Raw genomic sequence first — 21,832 nt, 5'->3', positions numbered from 1 at the left:
CAAATGTAATGCTTCTCGTGGAAAAACCAATTCGTTCCCTTTTAAGGTTATACTTTTTATGTTACGCGTTCGCTGTAATATATTTAAGTATGGTAAATTTACCTTTAAACATTTTAAAAAGTAAAACTAAATGCAACAGACGCTTAATTTGTTTTATAACTTCGTTTGCTGTATTATTCAGGCAAATTTATAAAAGCAAAAATTATTATTTTATAAATTAACTTACATTAATACATTCTATATTAAAACCATTTCCCTAGAAGACCCATACTTACTTATACTTTATTATTTTATTTTAAAACGTAGGCCTATTGAATATTTAATAATTTAATAATTGAATTTGTTCATTAATTTTTATATCAACAGTCTATAGAAGTTATGGATAATTTATTTGAAAAAAATTGCTTAGGCCTACGTAAATCCAAACGGTAAACTCTAAAATAAATTATGATAAAAAATAAAAAGAAATATAAGATTTTGTAATGCAGTAATTCTATGAATTGACTCCTTGAAAAGGACTCGAAACCCATGTTACAGTCAGTTCAGGGATTATGTAAACTGTGCCAGCACTTTTGGCCCTCTTTTCCATCCGCGGATAAGTGCCTTTTTATCCAGCACAATGTCGTAATTCTAACTTCCTTTTGGTGGTAAACTTTCTAACATAAGGCTGACGATATCAATGCTTCAGTGAATGTAATTTAAAAATATATGCAGGAAAATACATTTCAAGATTTTCCATGCCAATTATTTAAACTAAAATACATATTTTTTCAATAAATTTCAAACTGATTTACAGAAATTTACAGTGTAGTTCTGTCCATTGTAGTACATTGTGCACATTATTTGGTCAGTGTTTCAAAATACACTCTTATAATTACTCTTTAGTTTAACAAGAATGCAAGATTTACAATCTTTTATTTTTAAATATTTGAATGGTTTTGTTTAAAAAAATCTCAGTAAACCATCATAAAATAAAAATTATGCATGTATACATAAATTGCAAGTGTGTGTGTGCGTGCGTGTGTGTGTGTGTGTGTGTGTGTGTGCGTGTGTGTGTGTGTGTGTATACACACTTTCAGAGAGTGAGTTTACATATTTGTCTGGGTGTTTTTCTGTGTTTCTGCATCTGGATGCAGACTCCTGCCATGTATCTCCAGTTTCTCCATGGGAGGTACAGGTTCTCTCCATGAATGCTTCAGTTTAAGATAGAGATCAGCAAGGTGATCTTTGCCTCCACCTCTCTCTTCTCTCTCCTGTCGGTGTGTGCAGAATTCGGATGAGTCGGGCCATGTGAAGTTCTGCGTGGATGCCAGCGGCTCTGATACCAGGAGCTGGCTCCAAAACATCCAGTTTGCTCCGCTGGCCCACCAGCACAACCTGAACCTGTGCCAAGTAGATGATCAGGTATGTGGAGTACAGCGCTGTGACTGGAGGCTGCGGCCTGCTGCCTCTTGCCTGCCTCAGAGCAGTGCAGAGCTGCTGTTTTGATCTGGCTGCCTGATACCTTCCCCCCCAGCAGACCGCCATGTTCGTATCACTCTGTTTGTTTTCGGTAATTGTGTCTTGGCTTCAGTGTGAAGGACCACAGGAGCAGCCTCCAAAGAGCTAGCTATGCTGATACTTATAGCACTCTTCCTACACTTACATAATAAACTCTGAGCTATCCCGGGAATGTTTGATTACTGAGCGCCTTCGTGCATGCAGGTTTCTCCTTTGACCGGTGAGCCTGCCTTCAGGAGGCTGTCCTGAGTCACGGTCTTATCGGCACTTTATGTGGGAATTTTCACAATCCAGTTGCCAGTGGTCATTTCATCTAGAAAAAAAGAAAGATTCATTCATTCATTATGGAAGTTTTAGAATCAAATTAAATCAAGGTCTACAATATTTTTGTTATATATAAGAAAATAAGGAAGTGTGACTTTTAGTAATATTTTAGAAAATCATGTAGTAATATTAAGTAGGTAAATACCAGTATTGGCTTATTTTCAACTAAATTTTTTTTACTAGATGGCAGAAAGTAAATTTTCACCTGAGGCTGTAATTGTAATTTTGTAATTAGGAACGAAAAGAACAGTGGCTTCACCAGTGTGGTGGAACATATTACAGTATCTATCACATATCATAATGGCTTAAGCCAGTTCTGCATCTTTTCTATTAATATACATATTTAATAACATTATTAAGTAATAACAATTATTTGGACTATACAATCTCATTATGTATAATACCACATTTATGTTAATATCAATGCCAATTAAATTATTAATAGTATACTGTATTTTACTGAACATTTCTGAATATGGTTTATTATTAAAGATGCCTTACTTGTCAGCAAACTTTTAAAAATATGTACATTAACAGTAATGACAGGTCATAGTAAGTAGCAGCATTTATTAAAGAAAGACAGTCAGTTAAACATGATACTTTAGTAGTGATCAGTTTAGCACCTGATCTCTATACTCACAAAGCTTTTTGACTATCTACTATATTATTGCTCACCTTTTTTCATCATATGTGTTTGCCTGACAGTCAAATTTATTTACTTTCTATGTGCTTGCAAGTCATTTTAACAACCATGTAGTGTAATTCCTCTATCATGAGCTCTCAATTATACTTCAGATCAAAATTTTAACCAGTTTGCTAATTACTCATAACAAATTTCTTTCCACAGCCATTGTTCTCTCCCACTGAGGGCAGGTCATTCTCCATTGATCGGAAACCACATTAAACATTGTATTATACATATGTTTATCTTAATAATGAGTACAATGCATGTAATGAGTCTGTTTTCCACTGAGTGAAATTTTTAAAAAGATCTATAATTTATCTTACAAAATTTACAATGGATTTGGGTTGTTCAGAGAAGAGAGAGAAAGGGGATTAGAAAAAAGTAGAAGCCATTTAAAAAGAGAAGAGATTTGTCACCTGTCATTGTCATGGAGCAGCGCAGGGACTGTGCCCTGAATTCACAGTGTAGGAGGCCTAGTGTCTGAAAATAAGAACACAGCTTGGTAATGTTCAGTTCAGTAATAACAGGAAATTATTAAATGTTCTAGATAATTATCATTTGCTTTGGTTAAGGTTAAATTCTATGTGGAAAAACTCTTTTTGGTTGTTATATATGTTTATTTGGTTTTTTGGGGGCAGTCTGAAGTCACAGGTGGTGATGACTGTAATTTCCAGTTGCCATGAATGGTAACATCAGCAGTGTTTATTTTATTTTTTTGTGTTAGCATATCATACCATGTCAAATTCATGGCTGGTTCCAGATGAGCTCCCAGAAGTTTGCTCTGTTTAATTATGTTGCTTCTTGGGTCAATAAATCCTTGATAAACAGTAAAAGCCATCCTAAAATTATAGTTTTGTTGAAAAAGTTCATTTATACAATACCAGACAAAAGTCTTGAAACACCTACTGAAAATAACTTATTTATCAGTCTGATAATGACCCGGAGCACACCTCAAGGCTACGTTAGTACTATATTATTTTGTGAACAAGAAAAGAGATGGAGTGCTGTGACAGGTCCCCATAATCCCCAGACCTGAACCCTATAGAGCTCCTTTGGGATGAGTTGGATCAATGAGTAAAAGCAAGGTAGCCAACTTGTGCCCAGAACTTGTAGAAACTCCTCCAGCACTGTTGGAGAAACATTCCAGGTCACTATAACTGGAAGCTGTTTGAAAGAATGCAGAGTCGGCAATGCTGTCATAGATGCAATAGGGGGCTATTTTGAAGAGTGTAAAATTTGAGAAATATTTGAGATATTGAACACTTAACTTGGTTGTTGCAATATAATGTATTACTAATTGTATTACTTACTGCTTCAAGGACTTTTACTATAAGGTGAATACTGTAGGTGAAATAGAGATTGATACTGTATATTCTGTGAGAGCAGGTGCTCCAGGTAGCACTGCTTCCTTTTGCAAGGAGAAGACATGCCATTAATTGCCCATAGTATGTGATTATACTTGTGACTGTGTTTTATGTGTTTCCCCTACAATGTAGTGGAATCCCATCCAGGGTGTTCCTCCAACTCTGTGCTGCCTGGGACAGACTCCAGACATCCCACTACCCTGTACTGGGTAGGAGACTGGAAAAGAGACAGACAGATGGAATATTGACATAGAACTCATTCCCCTCAATTACTTATCATTAGGCAATAGTGGAAATAATGATGATTAGATGATACTTTGAAGGCAGTATTACTTTGTGACATATGTTCCACGGTGTTGAATTGTACTACAGCTCAACTGAGTCTAGCAGTTTATTGCTTAAAATTTACCCTCAAACTGTTGGGGCCATTTTGCCCCACAGCAGAGTTGTGGGATGATAATTGTGTCATATATATTCAAACCAGTGATTCTAGAGACTAATAAAGAAATAAATGAGGAAAGTGGGACATTTAAGAACAAACTATAGGTCAAAGAACAAAGACTCCTGACTTTTTAAGCCTTTTTGTATAGGTGAGTACAAGTGTCAGTATTCCTGCTCTTAATTGGAAAAGACTAAAGGTTCCAGAAGCAACATCCTCTTTCTCTCGTGGTTTTCTTATAGCTAATCTTCAGAATTTTACTGTAATCATGATTTTATACATTAGAGCACCTTTTAAACATCTCAGGTCAATTCACTAATATCAGTGTTAGCAGTGAGGTCATACAGTCCATTCCCAGATCTTTTCTAGACTGCTTTCCGAACTACTGCGCTTCATTTGCATCAAGCATATATCATACTCTCCAAAGAGGCACACAGTAACTCCCTGACTTTCCCTCACCTTCTTTTTATTGTTTGATAGTCATATTATTTCAGTGAGTTCATGTAAAAGGTGAAAATGTCTGGGCTATCTGTAATCTGCAGGAAAGAGCTCAGACCTCTGTTCTCAGGTCCTGCTCAGTTCCCTGCATTCTTTCTAAAACAATAGGGCACCATTTTATCCCCAGGACTGCAGTAACCGACGTTTGTGTTCCAGCAGAGATGATGTCATGCAGAGGCATTCAACAGTTCGATTTGAACTGTCTTCAAGGATAATGCCTCTTTAACCTTTGTGTTTCCGAGAAGCCACAGTCATGTTCTAATAACTCACAATCCAAATGTCAGCACTTTGCTGGACAGGAAACTAATAAGTTAAACCTTCAAGCAGTGCCAAAAATCATTGGTTTTCAATTGTTTCAAGAGTACTATTGTGTTTGCAAGGGAAGTTGAGCGATCTCATAGCTGCTGTGTTATTCCACACATATCTGTGGAAGCATAAACAGTGTGGCTTTGGAGTGTACTTTTGAATGTGATAATTTGTCACAGAAGTACTATTATTCAATAAATGTTCTACAGTAGTGATGAGTTTAATTGAAAATCATCAGTGTTCCTTATCTCATCTTGTAGCTGTATATGCATCTGTGTGAGGATCAGAGAGGGAAGACAGAGAATTGGGGAGATGGGAAATGTGTTCTGCATTGCTGTCTATAATTGTTTGCGTTGTGTCATGCTCCCACGTTGATTGTTTTCTTATTTGCTTCTGATTGGCAGATATTTTATAGAGTTACACGTGACATTCAAGCTGGTGAGGAGCTGCTACTTTTCATGAAGGCAGAGGAATATTCACACGAGGTCATGGCACCTGACATTCATGGTCAGTTTCATTAATCTCAATGATAGAGTAATCATCTTGCATTTAGACACCAAATTCACACACATGTGCAGTGTGTTTTACATTGTCTGTTGTCACAGAGGAAAGGCAGTATCGTTGTGAGGACTGTGACCAGAACTTTGAGTCCAGGACAGAGCTGCTGGATCACCAGAAACAGCCGTGTGGGACGCCACTCTCTGGCTTCTCTTTACCCAACCAGGGGGACGCTTCCCGTAGCCCTCAGGAGTACAGGGACTGTGATCAGGAGTTGCCAGACATGCAGAGGTGAGCAACAATGTCAGTGGATATTTGTCCAAAGATCGCTTTCATTTTTCAGACAGCATGTATTATTCAGTTTTTATTAATTTGGGAATAATTTCAATGTTTTATACTTTTGAAAGGATAATATAATAAATGCAGTATCATGACATTAGATGTGGAATGTTATACTGTATGAGAATTAATGTTTCCTGTCCTTTAGTCTGGAGACACATGCCCTGGTCAGTGTGGAGGAACGAGAATACAAATGTGACCAGTGCCCTAAAGCCTTTAACTGGAAATCCAATCTGATTCGGCATCAGATGTCACATGATAGCGGCAAGCACTACGAGTGTGAAAACTGCTCAAAGGTACAGTGAAGACTTTAACTGAAATTATCAAGCAGTTTGTCTATATCCGGTATTTTCTCATAGTGCATAGAGATTATTGTTTTATTTTGTGTACAGTGTGCTTAAGCACATTTGAATGGTGCTGACGCTGTTGGCGTTCTTGCAGGTATGAATGTTTTTGAATGTCTGTTTGTTTGCGGAGGTTCAGGAGGGTGACCCTCCCATTTGTTTTTCGTCCCTCCCCAGCAGGTGTTCACAGACCCCAGTAACCTACAGAGACACATCCGCTCACAGCATGTGGGGGCACGCGCACATGCCTGCCCCGACTGCGGCAAGACTTTCGCCACATCGTCGGGCCTCAAGCAGCACAAGCACATCCACAGTAGTGTCAAGCCCTTCATATGTAAGTCAGTCAGAATCTTCATATGTAAGTCTGCACTCTTTTCTAGCTCCATTGAGAGCAATTTTGTGCAATTTCTGTAGCCTTGTTGTAAACTGTTATTAATAATTGAATTTATTATTGAAAGTAAATTAATTCTTATAAAAATATGTATTTTACAAAATTACATCCACTGTCATTGTCTTCATCTTAAGGTGATTTGTTATGATGAAGAATAATTTAAAAAATAATTTAGCAAAATGATGGTTATCCTAAAGCCTGTAATTTGATTCTACTTTGCAGGATTGTACAGTTACTTCCTAGTTGAGTGTTTTAGTTTGAATGTTAAAAATCAGCTTGGATTTTCATCAGTAGAGTATATGTGAGAGTATTAATTTTTAAAGGAACAAAGGCAGATTGGACATACAATAACTGATACCCAGTTCTACCCAGACTCACCCAGAACCCCAGACTATCCAAACACACAACGATCTCCATGTTGATCTACATACATCACCCTGCTAACCATTCCTCCATAATGCACTGGGTGATGTTGCTCAGCTTATAAGTATCAGTACCTCCAAATAGCAACCATATGTAAGCCTTCAATATACTTAAAATAGGACTCAATTGAAGGTAATCAGCAGAAAATATGGAGCCATAACTACCAACTAATGGCTGAGCTAAGCGGCCACCACACACTGAACAGCTGTGCATATGCGTTTAAGGGCACTACGTTAGCTTGTTAAACACAACCTGCTACCAGATTGCGTTGTGTTCACCCAGAAGAAGTTGAATCAAATGCTCAGATATATTCCTTTATTTAAGTTAGAACAGATTTTTATTTGCTACTTCAAGAAATGGGCCGTGATGTAACGCTGCAGTCTTTGGGAATCTCCAGAGCACATGGGTGCAGCTCGCAGCATGTCTGTCCCTCACTAGTGCTCAGAGATTTACTGCAAGATGTTACAATAAAACACACACATCATACAGTCCGTGGTGTCAGGCCTGTCTCCAGAGACAACAAAACGATAACAGCAATCAATCCCAAAGACGCCTTTTCATATTTCATCTTTCCTAAATATTCCAATGAAAAGCAATCATTAATATATATTGCAGTTCATTGGTAAGCCACTTTATTTATGTTTTTTTATCCCTTGTCTTGAACCAGGAGTTATATACAATTATATATTGCATGATTATATAATATTTATGGTGAGCTAAGCTGGTAATTAAAATGCTTGATAAATAGGATGTGACAGAACGGAGCGTACAGTGGTGTGATGTATAACGCCCGGCAGGCTGTGCTGTAGGGCACTAAAACAGACTGCGTGACCAGCTACAGGGGGTGCAGTGCAGTGCAGTGCAAAATGAAGAGCCAGGCACATTTGTGGGTGTGGGCAGGCTGGGTGGCCCCTTAGGGGTCACGGTGCCACGGGACATGACAGCTACTGTAATGGGAAGCGCCAGACAGGACTTCAGTCTATGGGAACCAGTCCTGCAGGATAGCATTCATTCAACTCAGCTTCCTCCTCCTTCTTAAAATAGATCCATTGTGCTGCATGTCTTTGTGTCTCCATCTCAGGGAATATCCAGTATCTTGAGGTGCATCACTAGCTCTGTCCATTTCTCACCATGTTAGTCTTTTTAGCCCATAACTGGCAGTCATTTTGAGCAAATCACCTGATGAACATCATAACACGGACAGGATATTATAGGTGGCCTTCTAGTCAGACGACATATTAAATGCAAGCAAAAAGACAAATAGCAACAAAATGTCTTTGTCTTTTTGCATATGTGAATGTTAATGTAGAGATATGCATTATTTGGGGAACTTTTACTGTGATGTATGGGTAGAAATAATATTGAATCAGGTAAAAAAAAAACATATAAACATATAAAAACATATAACACCAAAATATTGAAAAATGTACTCTATATATCTAAAACATGTAAATTTGCAGGCACTTTCTTATCAAGTCAAAAAAAATTGGCAAACCTATTTCAAACTTTGCATAGGCAGGTATGGATGTCGAACTGGAAGTAATTAAATTCTGAGACAGATCGCCCCAAAACTGAAGCAGCACCACTTAGTGGCAGCAAAGAGAAGGGTGAAAGAAGATGACATTTGACCTTGTAAATGGGATGAATCAAAAAGTATTAGATGGATTTGATTACTGTTTCACAAAAACATCATATGGATGAAGTTATACACCCGATATCATTTTGAGGCAAATTGTCCCAAAATGAAGCCGCAGCACTGTGTGGCAGCAAAGGATGAAAACAGCACCTGTAGAAGACACTTTATCTTGTGAAGACAGTAACTCTGAAAGTATTCTCCAGATGGGTGAAGATTTGAAAGTAGGTCAAATTCTAAGACAAATCACAACAAAATTGAAGCAATAGCACTTAGTGGCAACAAAGGGAAGAGTGACTTAGATAAGTTGCTTAACCTTGTGAACAGGATAACTCATTTTGATATTATTACTCTATATACTTTATTTGATATTTGTTGGATCGTATTGCCACTTTAACAATACATTACAAAAACATTACATGGATGAAAATCTACATCTAATAGGCCAGAGACAAATTGCCCAAAATTGAAAAAGCAATGAGAGGAGAAGGCAGAGGCTGTAAAGGGAGGTTTGAAGACAAAGTTGGGCTTTTATGGCCTTTCAATAAAGATAAGCCTGCCAGGTAGGTTTGGGCGGTATTACAGCAATATTTTTGTAAGACTGTATATTCATTTGGTGAAACTTATCTTGGGATAAGATAGTGAGCATGCCATATGCATGCATGCTTATCTTAACTAGTCAAGCATTAAAATAAAAATTTGTTTAGTTCCAAAGTTAAAATGCCAATATAACAATTATTTTTTTGTTTTCTAGTGTTTGGTTTTCGCAACTGAGGGATCTGGTACATTATGCAGATTTTATATGGGGCCCGTGGAGCAGTTTTTTGCCAGCTAGCTGGAGCTTGTCTGTGGCCCCTGTATAGACCATATTTATATGTGTCTGTTACAGTAATTAGTGTTATATCACATCAGTCATAGTGCAAATGAGGAAAAAAATAGAACATAAATATTTAAAAATACAAAAAATATATAGCTATAAATGATCTTTTCAGACATGGATATTAAAACATAAAGAAAAGGAATACCTAATTGGTGGGTAAAGATTCTGCAAATTAGCATGTAAGTGAAATGTATAATAAATGAAAAGATGTAGCTTCAGAATTACATGTCATAACTAGAATTCACAGCATTTAGGTAAAAACACATTTATTGGCTTTCACATTTCCAGGTGATCTATCCTGCTTCTGAGAGCAGTGCTTCTAGAAATAGTAGAGGTTGGGGAGTGTGGGATGAGTACGGATTAGATGGACAGAGCAGGATACTGGGCAATACAATGCTGTCATTCCGACAGCCCCCTTATCTAGTTATTGTTTAAACTTTATCTCATTACTTTCAACTAAAGTGTGTTTCTGTATTTCTGTCTCTTGGCTCGTGCTGTGTGCTGCTTGTATGATTTATCACAGCTGCAGAACATAGCAAACCCTGATAGGTCAAATAGTGTAATTCCCACAATAAAAACACAACAGGCCTACTGCTCCTATTTTGTCTCAGACTCAGGGCCATCTATGTACATTACATAGCCCAATGTTTCTCAGTCCGGTCCTCAGGGGCCCACAGACAGTGAGCTGTCTGGGAGAGAGCTGGGAGGGAGCAAAAATGTAGACCGTCTGTGGGTCCCCAAGGACTGGGTTGGGAAACACTTCCATAGTGTGATTTCTTTTAAAGAATTGGTTGACCTTAATCAGCTTTATGTGAAAGATGGCTGACAGGACTTGTTGCTCTGGACCAATATCTATACTGTGTGTGATGGGGATATGTCTGTCTCCGTGTCCACTGCAGGCGAGGTGTGTCACAAGTCCTACACACAGTTCTCCAACCTGTGCCGCCACAAGCGGATGCACGCCGACTGCCGGACACAGATCAAGTGCAAGGACTGCGGCCAGATGTTCAGCACCACATCCTCACTCAACAAGCATCGTCGTTTCTGTGAGGGGAAGAACCATTTTGCCACAGGAGGCCTATTTGCGCAGGGGATGTCACTCCAGGGTGCCGCCGTGCTGGACAAAGCAGGAATTGCTGGGATGACTCACGGCAGCCCTGGATTGACAGACTACTTTGGGACTAACAGACACCACAGCAGCCTGACATTCCCCACGGCTCCCAGCTTTCCCTTTAGCTTCCCTGGCCTTTTCCCCTCTGGACTATACCACCGACCGCCACTCATTCCCAGCACATCCCCAGTGAAGGGGCCGTCAGGTTTGGAACATCCAGGTAACAACCCCTTAATGCCGTCGCTGCAACAATGCCCAGGTGACCGGGACCTGATCAAAGCGCTAGATAAAGAGTCCCCTCTTGAGCCATCTAAGGTCACGAAACTCCAGATGGAGGCATCCTCTGAGCCAAGGTGTGCCGCTAAACTGAGTGACCAATCAGAGAGCAGTGACCTGGATGATGTCAGCACCCCGAGTGGCAGTGATCTGGAGACCACATCTGGCTCAGAACTTGAGAGTGACCTGGAGAGTGACCGAGAAAGGACTCGGGACAATGGCAAAGTGACAAAGAGAAAGTCTGGAAGCCCCCAAACCCTGCCCTTAGTTAATAACAACAACAAGGATTTCATCGGCAACAGCCTCTTTCCACAGACTCTGGATGAGCACACAGCTGTTTCTGGTGCAGTCAATGACTCCATCAAGGCCATTGCTTCAATCGCAGAGAAATACTTTGGATCTACGGGGCTCACTGGACTGCAAGACAAAAAGGTGGGTGCATTGCCATACCCAACCATGTTCCCCCTTCCCTTCTTCCCAGGCTTTTCACCACCCCTCTACCCTTTCCCTGAGAGAGACCTGCACCCATCCACTGTAAAGGGAGAGTCTCAGTCTCCCCCGGCCGAGGCCAAGAAAGGCCAAAGCAGGAACTCTGATTCACCATTTGACCTCACTACCAAACGCAAGGAGGAGAAACTCACTCCCTTTCCATCCTCAAAGCCTGACGTGTCACAAGCAGCCAGTCAGGACCAGCCGCTGGATCTAAGCATGGGCAGCAGGAGTCGCAATGGACCTGGCCTGACAGACCCAGACTCAAAGAAGAGCCACATGTTTGGAGAGCAGAAGGCAGAGACGGAAACACAGAAAGCAGACTCCTCATTGCAACATGCTCGGCCCACGCCCTTCTTCATGGACCCCATTTACAGGTAATGTGAATCCTCAGCACTAAGCTACAGAGGCTAATCGAGGAGGTGGTGTGTGGCTCATCCTCTGTGCCTGTGATCGGAAGGTTTCAAACACAGCCTCAGCAGAATAGTCCCATGTCTGTGGGCCCTTGAGGAAGGCCCTTAACCCCCAGCTCTGCAGGCGCCATAGGTGAATGCCCATTGCTTTGAATTTCCCCACAGAGATCAATAAAGTATCCTTATTCTTATTATGTTACACTGAATGAAATGATTACATTCTGCATTTTTCACGAAATATCACACTGAAGAGTGTGTTCTTGTGTTGTTACTTGCCAATAAGAGCTAACAGAATTCTAATATTAGCAGGGTTGAAAAGAGGAAGATCAGTGATCCGTTTGAGGCCCTCAAGGAGAAGTACATGCGGCCAGGTCCCGGATTCCTCTTTCACCCCCAGGTACGTGGCGAGCTCCATCACTGGCGTCATTCTTCCCAGACGAAATCAAGTTTCAGTTGCTCCTAAAGACCCTATGGAAATTTCAAGGCAATTCAACTAGATTAGACTGAAGAAAAACAGTTTAGAGAAGGAAGTTTGGACAGATGTGGATACTTGGTATTATACCTTTTTCAGTTCTGTCTCTTCAATCACAGAATACTGTGAAGTTTTCAAAAAAGCACCTTTAATGACCTGGTCCTCTCTCATGTGGAATCATCGTAAATTGTGCCCATCTGAATGTGTTTGTGACTGGATTAGAGAATCAGAAACGGAGACGATATGGTGACATATTGGTGGCATCCCCTGGCGAGCCCAGTCACGCTTCTGTACAGTGATTAATTTGTATAGATGTACAGGTCACTTTAGAACAAGGAGGAAAGACAATTTTAACTTTTAAGATGAAATAGGAGAAGAGAAGAAATTGAGGTAGAGAATTATAGATTAGGGGCCGTCATACTGAGCGACCTGCCACTCATTTACGAAGTTCTGGTAAATGGACTGCATTTATATAGCGCTTTTCTACTCCTACGAGTACTCAAAGCACTTCACAATACATGCCTCATATTCACCCGTCCACACACACATTCATACACCGGTGGTGGAGGCTGCCATGCAAGGTGCCAACCTGCACACCGGGAGCAATTTGGGGTTCAGTGTCTTGCTCAAGGACACTTTGATGGGGTCAGGAGGAACCAGGGCTCTAATCTGCAACCCTCTGGTTACCGAGCGATAGCACTACCTCCTGCACCACCATCATCCCCAAGTGGTGGTGTGTGAGATGAAATACTGGAACACAGCATTTTTATGGTCTTAGAAACCATTACATCAGGTTCCTGTAAGGGTTAGAGTTAACATTTTGTCTGTTATCTCTGCATATTCTCACAGAGCATAAGAACAGAAAAATAAACATTTCAGCCTGGGGTGAGTTTTCCGAAGCCTTCCTAATGCTACGTCATTTGTAAGTTCTATATTAAAGGATAGAACTTACAAATGACGTAGCGTTAAGGAGGCTTTGGGAAACTCACCCCTGATCAGGACAGGTATGGGCTGCTAGCCCCTCCTGAAACTCCACCATATAATATGTTTGCTATAAATGCAGGTTAATTCTGACTATTGTTTGTCTTTGTTCTACTTCCAGTTTCGTATGCCCGACCAGAGAACATGGGTAAGTTGCTTTGAGCATAGAGATCTTGCTCATGTGCTTCAGAATTAAAACTGTACAGCTATGTCTGCAAATAAGTAATGCATGACCTCTGATAGGGTGATGCAATATTTGATATGTATTACTTCATTGCATCAAGAACTTTTAAGGTGTATAACAGCTAAAACTGAGACCAATGCATTAATAGCAGGTGTGTCCAGTCTTTTGATTGGTACTGTACTTTGAAAATGAGGAATTGTATAGTGAAATATATATTACATGTGTGTGAGTCAATTTATATGCAATATATAGTACATGTGCAGTAGAAACCCTTCAGTCCCTTTAAAACAAAAGGAGAATACTGTACGTAATACAAAGAGGAAGGAGAAGAGCGGAACAAAAAGAGAGGAGAAGCAGGGAAGGTGCTACACAGAGGAGAAATGACTGTGGTTGCCACCTGTATGCTGGTGTTCTGTTAGAACTGGCCTGGTGTGCCATATATATATATATATATATATATATATATACACACACACACACACACACACACACACACAGACGCTCATCTGCTCACGAATGAGATACATTCCGAACGGCCGTTCATAACTTGAAATGTTCGTAAGTCATTATTCAACATCATTTTAAGTTTATACACAAGTACAAACAACTAGGATATCCACGTTACACTGCTGCACGGCGGGAGTAGCGGCCAGATGTACTAGGCGGAACTGGTGCGCAGAAAAAAAAAATTATGTTGCGGACAGGAAATGGGAGCCCGAAGGAACACAATTTGGACTTACAGTCCTCTTCATTCGTGTGTCTGAAAGTTCGTAAGTTGTAAAGGAGTGCATATATATATATATATATATATATATATATATATATATATATATATTTATATACACACACACACACTATACACACAAACACTCCAAATAAATATGCTTATGTATTGGCAATTCTATTCTGAATGCACTTTAAGTGACCTAGACGAAAAAAAGCTTTGCAACTTTCATTCATTACATTGTCAAGTAGACTTCATGTGCACTTCTCACATAATCAAATGCAGCTGAGAATAAAACCGCTCTACAACTGACCCTCATTAGTGTACATACATATGTTCGCCAATTTGAAAACTGTCCTGTAGTAAAAAGACAAGATCATGAACAAATTTTTGAAAAGGAACATTTCAGAAAAAATGCTTTATCCTGAACCAACAACCTACTGCAATAGGGAGGAAAAAATAAAGCAAACGTACAGTACAGTGATGATTATCTGAAATATGGATTCACATTCCTGTTGATTAGCAATTAATCAATGGTGTGCCCTGGGATAATTACTTTATAAAAGTGTGCCGTGGAAAAAATGGCTGGGAAACACTGGTTTAGGCAAGAATATTGTTTCCATACATACACTGCCAGTCAAAGGGTTTTGAATATTTTAACTTTGTCGTGATTTATTATACTTTAAGAACAATCAGTTCCACTTGCAAAACAAAGGTCCAAGACTGCAAGTAATACTACAAATGACAAATACTGCAATGTAACAAATAGCCCAAGACTTCTTCAAATAGGCACCTTTCACACTCAGTGTACTGTATTATTCTCAGTGTATTTTTCTGAAACTCTGCTGAAGAAGGGCCCCCAAATGATACAAACTAGTTGGCCCTGTAGCCTTGACCTTTCAATCCTTTTATCCCAGACTAGCCCAATGGGGTTAAGGTCAGGTGACTGTGCAAACCTGGCCGTCACTTTCACAGGTCACTGTGCCGGCCTGGCTGTCACTTTCACAGGTCACTGTGCAGGCCAGGCTATCACTTTCCCTGTTCCTTCATCTTCCTTCTTCAGATGGTTTGGCCAAGGATATTTCAATGAGCACATGCTAAAATATGGGTTTTTGAAAAGCATTTCACCATCAGTGTAGATTTGTAAATAAGTATAGTATAATAACCCCTTTTAATGGAGACTCTGAGGCCAATACCGCTCTTCCACCACCTCACATGGTGGAGGAACAGAGGGGTCAAACTCATTATGTTTATCAGTGTCACAGACATGGCACTGAAGAATGACGGAATGAGCACTCTGATGACTGCTGTAGATAATGGAGCCTGCTGATAACATTAATAGTATTTGCTTTTTTGGGAGGGAAGCTAAACGAAAGGGTGGAAATGTGGCCCTGCTCCGCATCACTTCCATGGTAATGGCCTCTCAAGACAGGAGTAGGAGGTGGAGTGCTGTGTTCTAATTGTCTCTTTGGAAATTAAGGGGTAATAGTGTTTTTTCAGTGAAGGGGGTTCCTATTTCAGACATCTGGTTCCAGATAAAATCAACAATGCATCTTGCTAATTTCCCAACACTCAGCCTCACTGTCATTTAAAGAAAGCCAATCAGCAACTCAGTCTGCTGAGACACCGGAACATAAACCTGCAGTTAACCAGAGTGCCTGGACATATACTTGTGCAAATGCTTATTTGTGTCTCAATCCCTACCTGCCTATTACTGCATGGCCCTAAGTAAAAACCCTATATTTTAAAACAAGTTGTTAAGCATATCACAGCATATCCTACACCAACAATGTATAGATAAATTGATTCTTTATTTTAGTTTGATTTAGAAAAAAAGATAATACATAATTTGACATAAGTCCAGTGATAAGAAATAATTTGATATTGATATTCTTTACCAACAGGGCAGAAAATTGATTTAGTGACCTAGGCTCATGATGAATAAAGGTGCTTAGGGCTGCAGAAAATCCATTCTCTCATGGCATGTGGAACAGTGGGAGTAACATCACTGTTTTGTAAAGATGAACAGAACAACCAGCAGAAGTTTGCTAGTCACAGAAGCAAGTAAAGCAGTTAATAAAGGAGCTGAACAGCGAACACGTGAAAGGCTCATTGCTTCGGCCAGGAGTTACAGTGTCAGGTCTCCAGCACACTGAGGACAGCTGACAGGTTTAATACTGCTAATGTTTGCATGAATAATGGCATATACCGAAAAGCAGAAACAAACTGTATTTTACTCAAGTCCATAAAGAGGGCAATGAAACATATATTGCATGTTTTTAAGAAATATGAAAGCTTTTCATTTTGATCTAGATAGCTATAATGCTCCAGTGCAGAAACAGTCTGATTCATGGTCCTGGCACCAGCTTAATCACCGCCTCACAATCAAATGGAGTTGACACACCACATCCTCTGTGGGCACTAGTGCAAGCTCTCGGCTGCTGGGTTTTGACCGTCAAGGCAGTCAGGAACTTTACACTCCACTGTCATTTCTAATCAGCTTCTCCTCGCTGGGGTTATCAGTCATGGATCAGATTTCCTTCCCAGCCTCTTGCGTGGCCCGTGGAGAAGCACAGGGGGCTGGGGGGGGAGCGGTGATGGAGTGCCGTGCCGGAAGCGACGGCCCGGATCACTGCTGATTTGTGACTGTATTAAACAAGAAAATACAGAAAAAAAATTCAATACACACAAAGTAATGCAAATTTGTATCCTCTAGAAAAGAATGTAGGTAGAGCTGAGTAGAGCTGATGGGGGACTGGCAGGCTGGGGCCTTCAGGGAGGCTCCCCTCTCCGCCCAGTGATATCATTATTACCCGTGTCTGGCCCTTGATCAGTAATGTCAACATCTTTCATATTGACGAATGTGCTGTCCGCTCGCATTGTGCAGGGAATGGTTTACAGCCCGCCAGTGATTATGAATCACACCGCAGCTCAGCCACTCTCCACCCAGCACCGGGCACATTCCCCCTTGACAACTATATGCATCTACACTTTCCTCAGAGGACTCTCACCATATTGGATGAAAGACTTTTAGCAAATTGGCAGTGCTTTCTGTGGGAGCGTGTGCGTGAACGCGCTGCTTGTGAATAGAAGGGCTCCGTAGTAGCTTCACTGGGCCGTATCAGGCATCAGCCGTAGCAAAAAAGGCTTTCTTCTTACCCCAAAATTTATGAAAATTTATTAACATTTAATGCAGATTTTATTTCACAGTATCTACAAAGGTTACATGTGCAGAGCTATTATGCTGTGCTGTGAAGGCTATAACCACCTTGAGTCAAATTTTTTTTTAAATTATTCAAAAAAAGTTTACCCTCTGAGAGGGCACCAGGCCACAGATTAGTGTCTGCATGAATAATAGGGTTTATACTGTATGTAGTGCCTATCTAAGTCAGAACAAAAGAAAAACAGACAACCATATTACGGCATTCTAGTGTACTCTATAAAGCAGCAAATACACACACGTGAGTATAACTGCACAGGTTAAACAACATAATCATAAACACAGCTGTAAATAGAAGCACAATAGGACCATTTTCCTGCAGAGTATGCTTTTCTTGTTTGTAGCAACCAATTGGACTCTCTTTTCCTTCCAGATGTCAGCCATAGAGAACATGGCAGAGAAACTGGAGACGTTTAACTCCCTCAAACCAGAAGCCGGTGACCTCATGCGTTCTGTCCCATCCGTTTTTGACTTCAGGGCCCCCCCAAGTACTATCCCAGACACCCTGTTGCGTAAGGGCAAGGAACGCTACACATGCAGGTAATGACAGGGTTAATAAAAGACTTAATTAGTGACTTAATTACTTGGGGGCTAAATGGGAGCTGCACTCCAGTCGTGCATAACTCAAGTATTTACACACTGACGTTTTCCTGATCACAAGATTGATATGGTTCATGATCTTGGGGGCTGCACTTTCATGTGTTTCTGTCTGATTTCTGATGAAGTTCCCCACTCATGATCCAGTCGGTCTTTATTCTTTTCCTTCTGGACAATAGGAGTCTAACATGGTGTAGAATACTCATATTCTTTCAATGGGAGCACAACAGAAAAGGTGCAAGTAACTTCATGCATGATTGAAGGATGGTTCACAATTACCCAGAAAAAAAAACAAAATTTGTTCATATTTACATGTATTAATTTCCTGCCATAGCCTTACTCTAATAGTATATTATGGCAACTGAGTGCATTTTGGAAAATCTGCAAAACAATTATGTTCATTATGATTGATCAAACATAATTCTAACACTTAGAATGGATTGTAAATGTTAATTAAAGTGGATCTTCTGAGTACTTATAGTAATTTGTCTGTTACCATGGATGCCCAATATATTCATGACTGAAAGTGCTGTCTATCTTGCAAATTTGTTTATGCCATAAAATTTGCCCTAACTATCAGATACTGTGGAAAGATATTCCCACGCTCTGCTAACCTGACGCGACATCTGAGGACACACACAGGGGAGCAACCATACAGGTACGGTGCTCACAGACAAACACATTCAGACATCATCAATGGCTTTACTTTCATCAGGGATAAACAGTAGGAAAAATGAAAATAAATACTCAAAATTGGTAGGAATATGCTCGCACATTGCCCAACCATTAAAAATATATACTTATTGTAAGCAATGGTATTATCTTTTGTCAAAGCAGTAAAACCACAAAATCTCAAACCAGATTGAGGCCATGTCTATGTGATGCTGGGGAGAAGGGCAGCTTCCTGCACATTCCCCACCTTAAAAGGAGAAATTCAAGCCAGTCCAGCTGCAGTGGAAATCGAGTTTGGGGCTCCCAGTTCACACGTTCAAGGGTTGCACCCCCATGACAGGGCCTCATGCCTCACTCCATAAGCACAAATAAGTTCCTTTTTTTAGTAGTAGAGTAATCCATTAGTATCTACTCAGCACAGAGGTTGTCCCAGAGCATGTTGTCCATGCCTAGGAGAACATTCCCAAACTATTGTGTGTGTTTTTCTATATGGTTAAAAAGCCTGAAACAATTATCATTCTGTTAAATAATTTGCACAATGAAAAATGGTTGTGATAGTCGGGGTGACTAGAGGGGTTTTGAAGTCTGGGGAAGGAAGTTGGGTGAAAAATTGGGGTGATGAGGGCTGTGGGCAATAATCCAGGACCAGCAGTTGGAATAATTATTTTCTGTTTGAGAGAAATCTAAAAGACAAGTACAGTATAATCCCAGGGGAGCCCCATTGACCACAGGGCATAAACATGGATACCTCTGTTGCTGGTGTGATAGACTAAACTACACATGCTGGCAAGGAATTAAAGATCTCTGCTGTTTATTGCAATTTTTGGGGAGATAGCAGGGGTTCCTAAGGGAAAGTCAATTGTGCAAGTTAATTCCAGAAGAAGAAAAGATGTAATCATGGTGTATAATTTTGCATGAAGAAACTTGGCTTTGTGTCTAATTTCAGAGAGTTAGAACAAAATTTGTTGCATGCTTGTTTTGAAAGCAAAGAATGTAATTTCTTTGTCCTGGCTAAAGATGAGAGAAGCCTGTTTTTTTTTACCTTCAGTAGATTTTCCATCATATCTTGAGAAAGCCAAGGAATAAGTCTGTGTCTGTGCTCATTTGTGTGCATACGTGTTGACATGCGGCCATGCATCTGCATTAGCGCTATGATATCACACCTTGACCTCATATCTGTCTACACAGGTGTAAATACTGCGACCGGTCCTTCAGCATTTCATCCAACCTGCAGCGGCACATCCGCAACATCCACAACAAAGAGAAGCCTTTTAAATGTCACCTGTGTGACCGATGCTTTGGCCAGCAAACCAACCTGGATCGCCATCTGAAGAAGCATGAGAACGGGAATCTCTCAGGTAAACGCTGCACTCTGGTGCAACTGCATAATATATGCAGCCTTGCATACTCATAGACTATTCACCATTTCATTAATATTTCATTGTAAACTCACCCTAGCTGCATTTATGCCTAGTCGACTCTTCAACAGTATGTATGTTTGTAATGTGCTACATGCCTCACAAAAGTATTTGCTAAATAAAGGTAATTGTAAATGTAACAGTAGTGTTTGATGGGTAAGATAATTTATATTGCTGCAGATTGGAGCTCAATTTAATTGGATGTGCTAGGTGTATGCAGAGTATGTTAGAGATATATGTCTTACTAAGTCAATCGAATGGTTGAATTGGTGTAGCACATTGTCTCTATATTGCAGTAAAAGAGTCAACCATTTAGTATATTCATTCAGATACATGCGAACACCCACTGTGCAAATTCAAAGGTGAAAATGTGCTACAGCCAGTATCCTGTTTCTTGAAAAACATTTCAGACCCTAGATTTAATATCCTTTTCATTTTGGCAGGCACGGCCATGTCGTCTCCCCAGTCTGAGCTGGACAGTAGCAGTGCCATCCTGGATGACAAAGAGGACTCGTACTTCACTGAAATACGAAACTTCATTGGCAACACAGGCCAAAACCAGCCATCCCCCGAGCAATCAGAGGAAGGGTGAATATCTTCACCTTTAGTGCTTTACAAGAATAAGCAGGAACATACTCTGCAATGCTCTGCAAGAGTTTTAATGTTTTTTGTGAAAAATTATAGCAATACACTACTCATATTTTTGAAACTCTCATGCAGGGGTGGAGTGGTGGCTCTGAGGATAGGGATCTGTGGCAGTAATCGGGAGGCTGCTGGTCTGAATGCCAGGAGTGACACTATTCTGTTGGGCCCTTAAGCAAGACCCTTAACCTACAATTGCTTTATTCAGGGTATGATGTTAATCTACATCCAGCCCTGCAAGCAGGTCCTCCAACTTCCAGTGAAAATCTGGGGGTTGATTGCAGGATTGGCACTCCAGCCACCGGAAAAAAACTCACACTGTTCCGTTCAGAATAGTGTGGTGCCAAGGTATCGGCTGCCACATGGCTGCGCTCAGGTTCTCACCCCTAAGGTGGATTGTCCTGTGGTGCGTGCGGCAACACTGTAATCAGCCTATGCTCCTTACCGCTCTCTCTCATGCTATTCTGTACTATGTGAAACCAGAACGAGTGAGCGAGGAAGCAGAGAAGGGCAAGAGTTCCCATCTCTACTGTTATACAACCTGGGTCAGCCCATGTAGAATAGATTCACAGTTTTCAAATGGCAAGCTCACAGTTGACACAGGCCAGATTTACTGTATTAGTCTGTAGTTTCATTTTGTTTTTGACAGCAGGACACAAACAAATAGATGAGTCTGTAGGATGTGACAAAAATGTTGAGTGCTGAATGAAACTGAATACTCACAGCGTAAGTACTACAACTAACAACATTTCCAAAGAAACATACACTGACAAACAAAGGGGTAAAAAAGCAAACATATGTGTAATCACACTTAGACGGCTCCCGCCTCACGGTACCAACACGGCAAGGACACTCACACATGCAAAAACACATCAAACCAACCTCTCCATTGCAAGCATGCAGGGCTGGAGGCTGAATGAGGAGATGATTATTCTCAAACATCACAGAGTCACGCAGCTTGAACATTATTCTGCAGCCTTTATTAATTAGCCTGTTGCCTGAGGAGGTT

General features: G+C 40.5%; 1 protein-coding gene across 12 annotated transcripts in view; it reads left to right on the top strand.

Moving 5' to 3' along the window:
* Window positions 1-21,832, top strand: part of mecom (MDS1 and EVI1 complex locus) — a 143,001-nt gene that overhangs the window by 116,996 nt on the left and 4,173 nt on the right. For 3 of the 12 annotated variants that reach the window (XM_023792871.2, XM_023792883.2, XM_023792882.2), the window contains 12 exons: window positions 1,270-1,404; window positions 5,521-5,623; window positions 5,695-5,905; window positions 6,102-6,249; window positions 6,475-6,655; window positions 10,524-11,877; window positions 12,220-12,310; window positions 13,488-13,514; window positions 17,868-18,034; window positions 18,672-18,749; window positions 19,952-20,121; window positions 20,625-20,769. In XM_023792871.2, coding sequence (XP_023648639.2) covers window positions 1,270-1,404; window positions 5,521-5,623; window positions 5,695-5,905; window positions 6,102-6,249; window positions 6,475-6,655; window positions 10,524-11,877; window positions 12,220-12,310; window positions 13,488-13,514; window positions 17,868-18,034; window positions 18,672-18,749; window positions 19,952-20,121; window positions 20,625-20,769 — 2,810 coding nt within the window. The remainder of the gene's footprint in view (window positions 1-1,269; window positions 1,405-5,520; window positions 5,624-5,694; window positions 5,906-6,101; window positions 6,250-6,474; window positions 6,656-10,523; window positions 11,878-12,219; window positions 12,311-13,487; window positions 13,515-17,867; window positions 18,035-18,671; window positions 18,750-19,951; window positions 20,122-20,624; window positions 20,770-21,832) is intronic. The other 9 variants (XM_023792881.2, XM_023792873.2, XM_023792876.2 and 6 more) reach the window with 9 other exon arrangements.

Source organism: Paramormyrops kingsleyae, chromosome 17 (assembly GCF_048594095.1).
Source record: "Paramormyrops kingsleyae isolate MSU_618 chromosome 17, PKINGS_0.4, whole genome shotgun sequence".
Classification (NCBI taxonomy): Eukaryota; Metazoa; Chordata; class Actinopteri; order Osteoglossiformes; family Mormyridae; genus Paramormyrops; species Paramormyrops kingsleyae.
The sequence above is the reverse complement of the archived record's forward strand: the minus strand, read 5'-3'. Positions and strand labels throughout refer to the sequence as shown.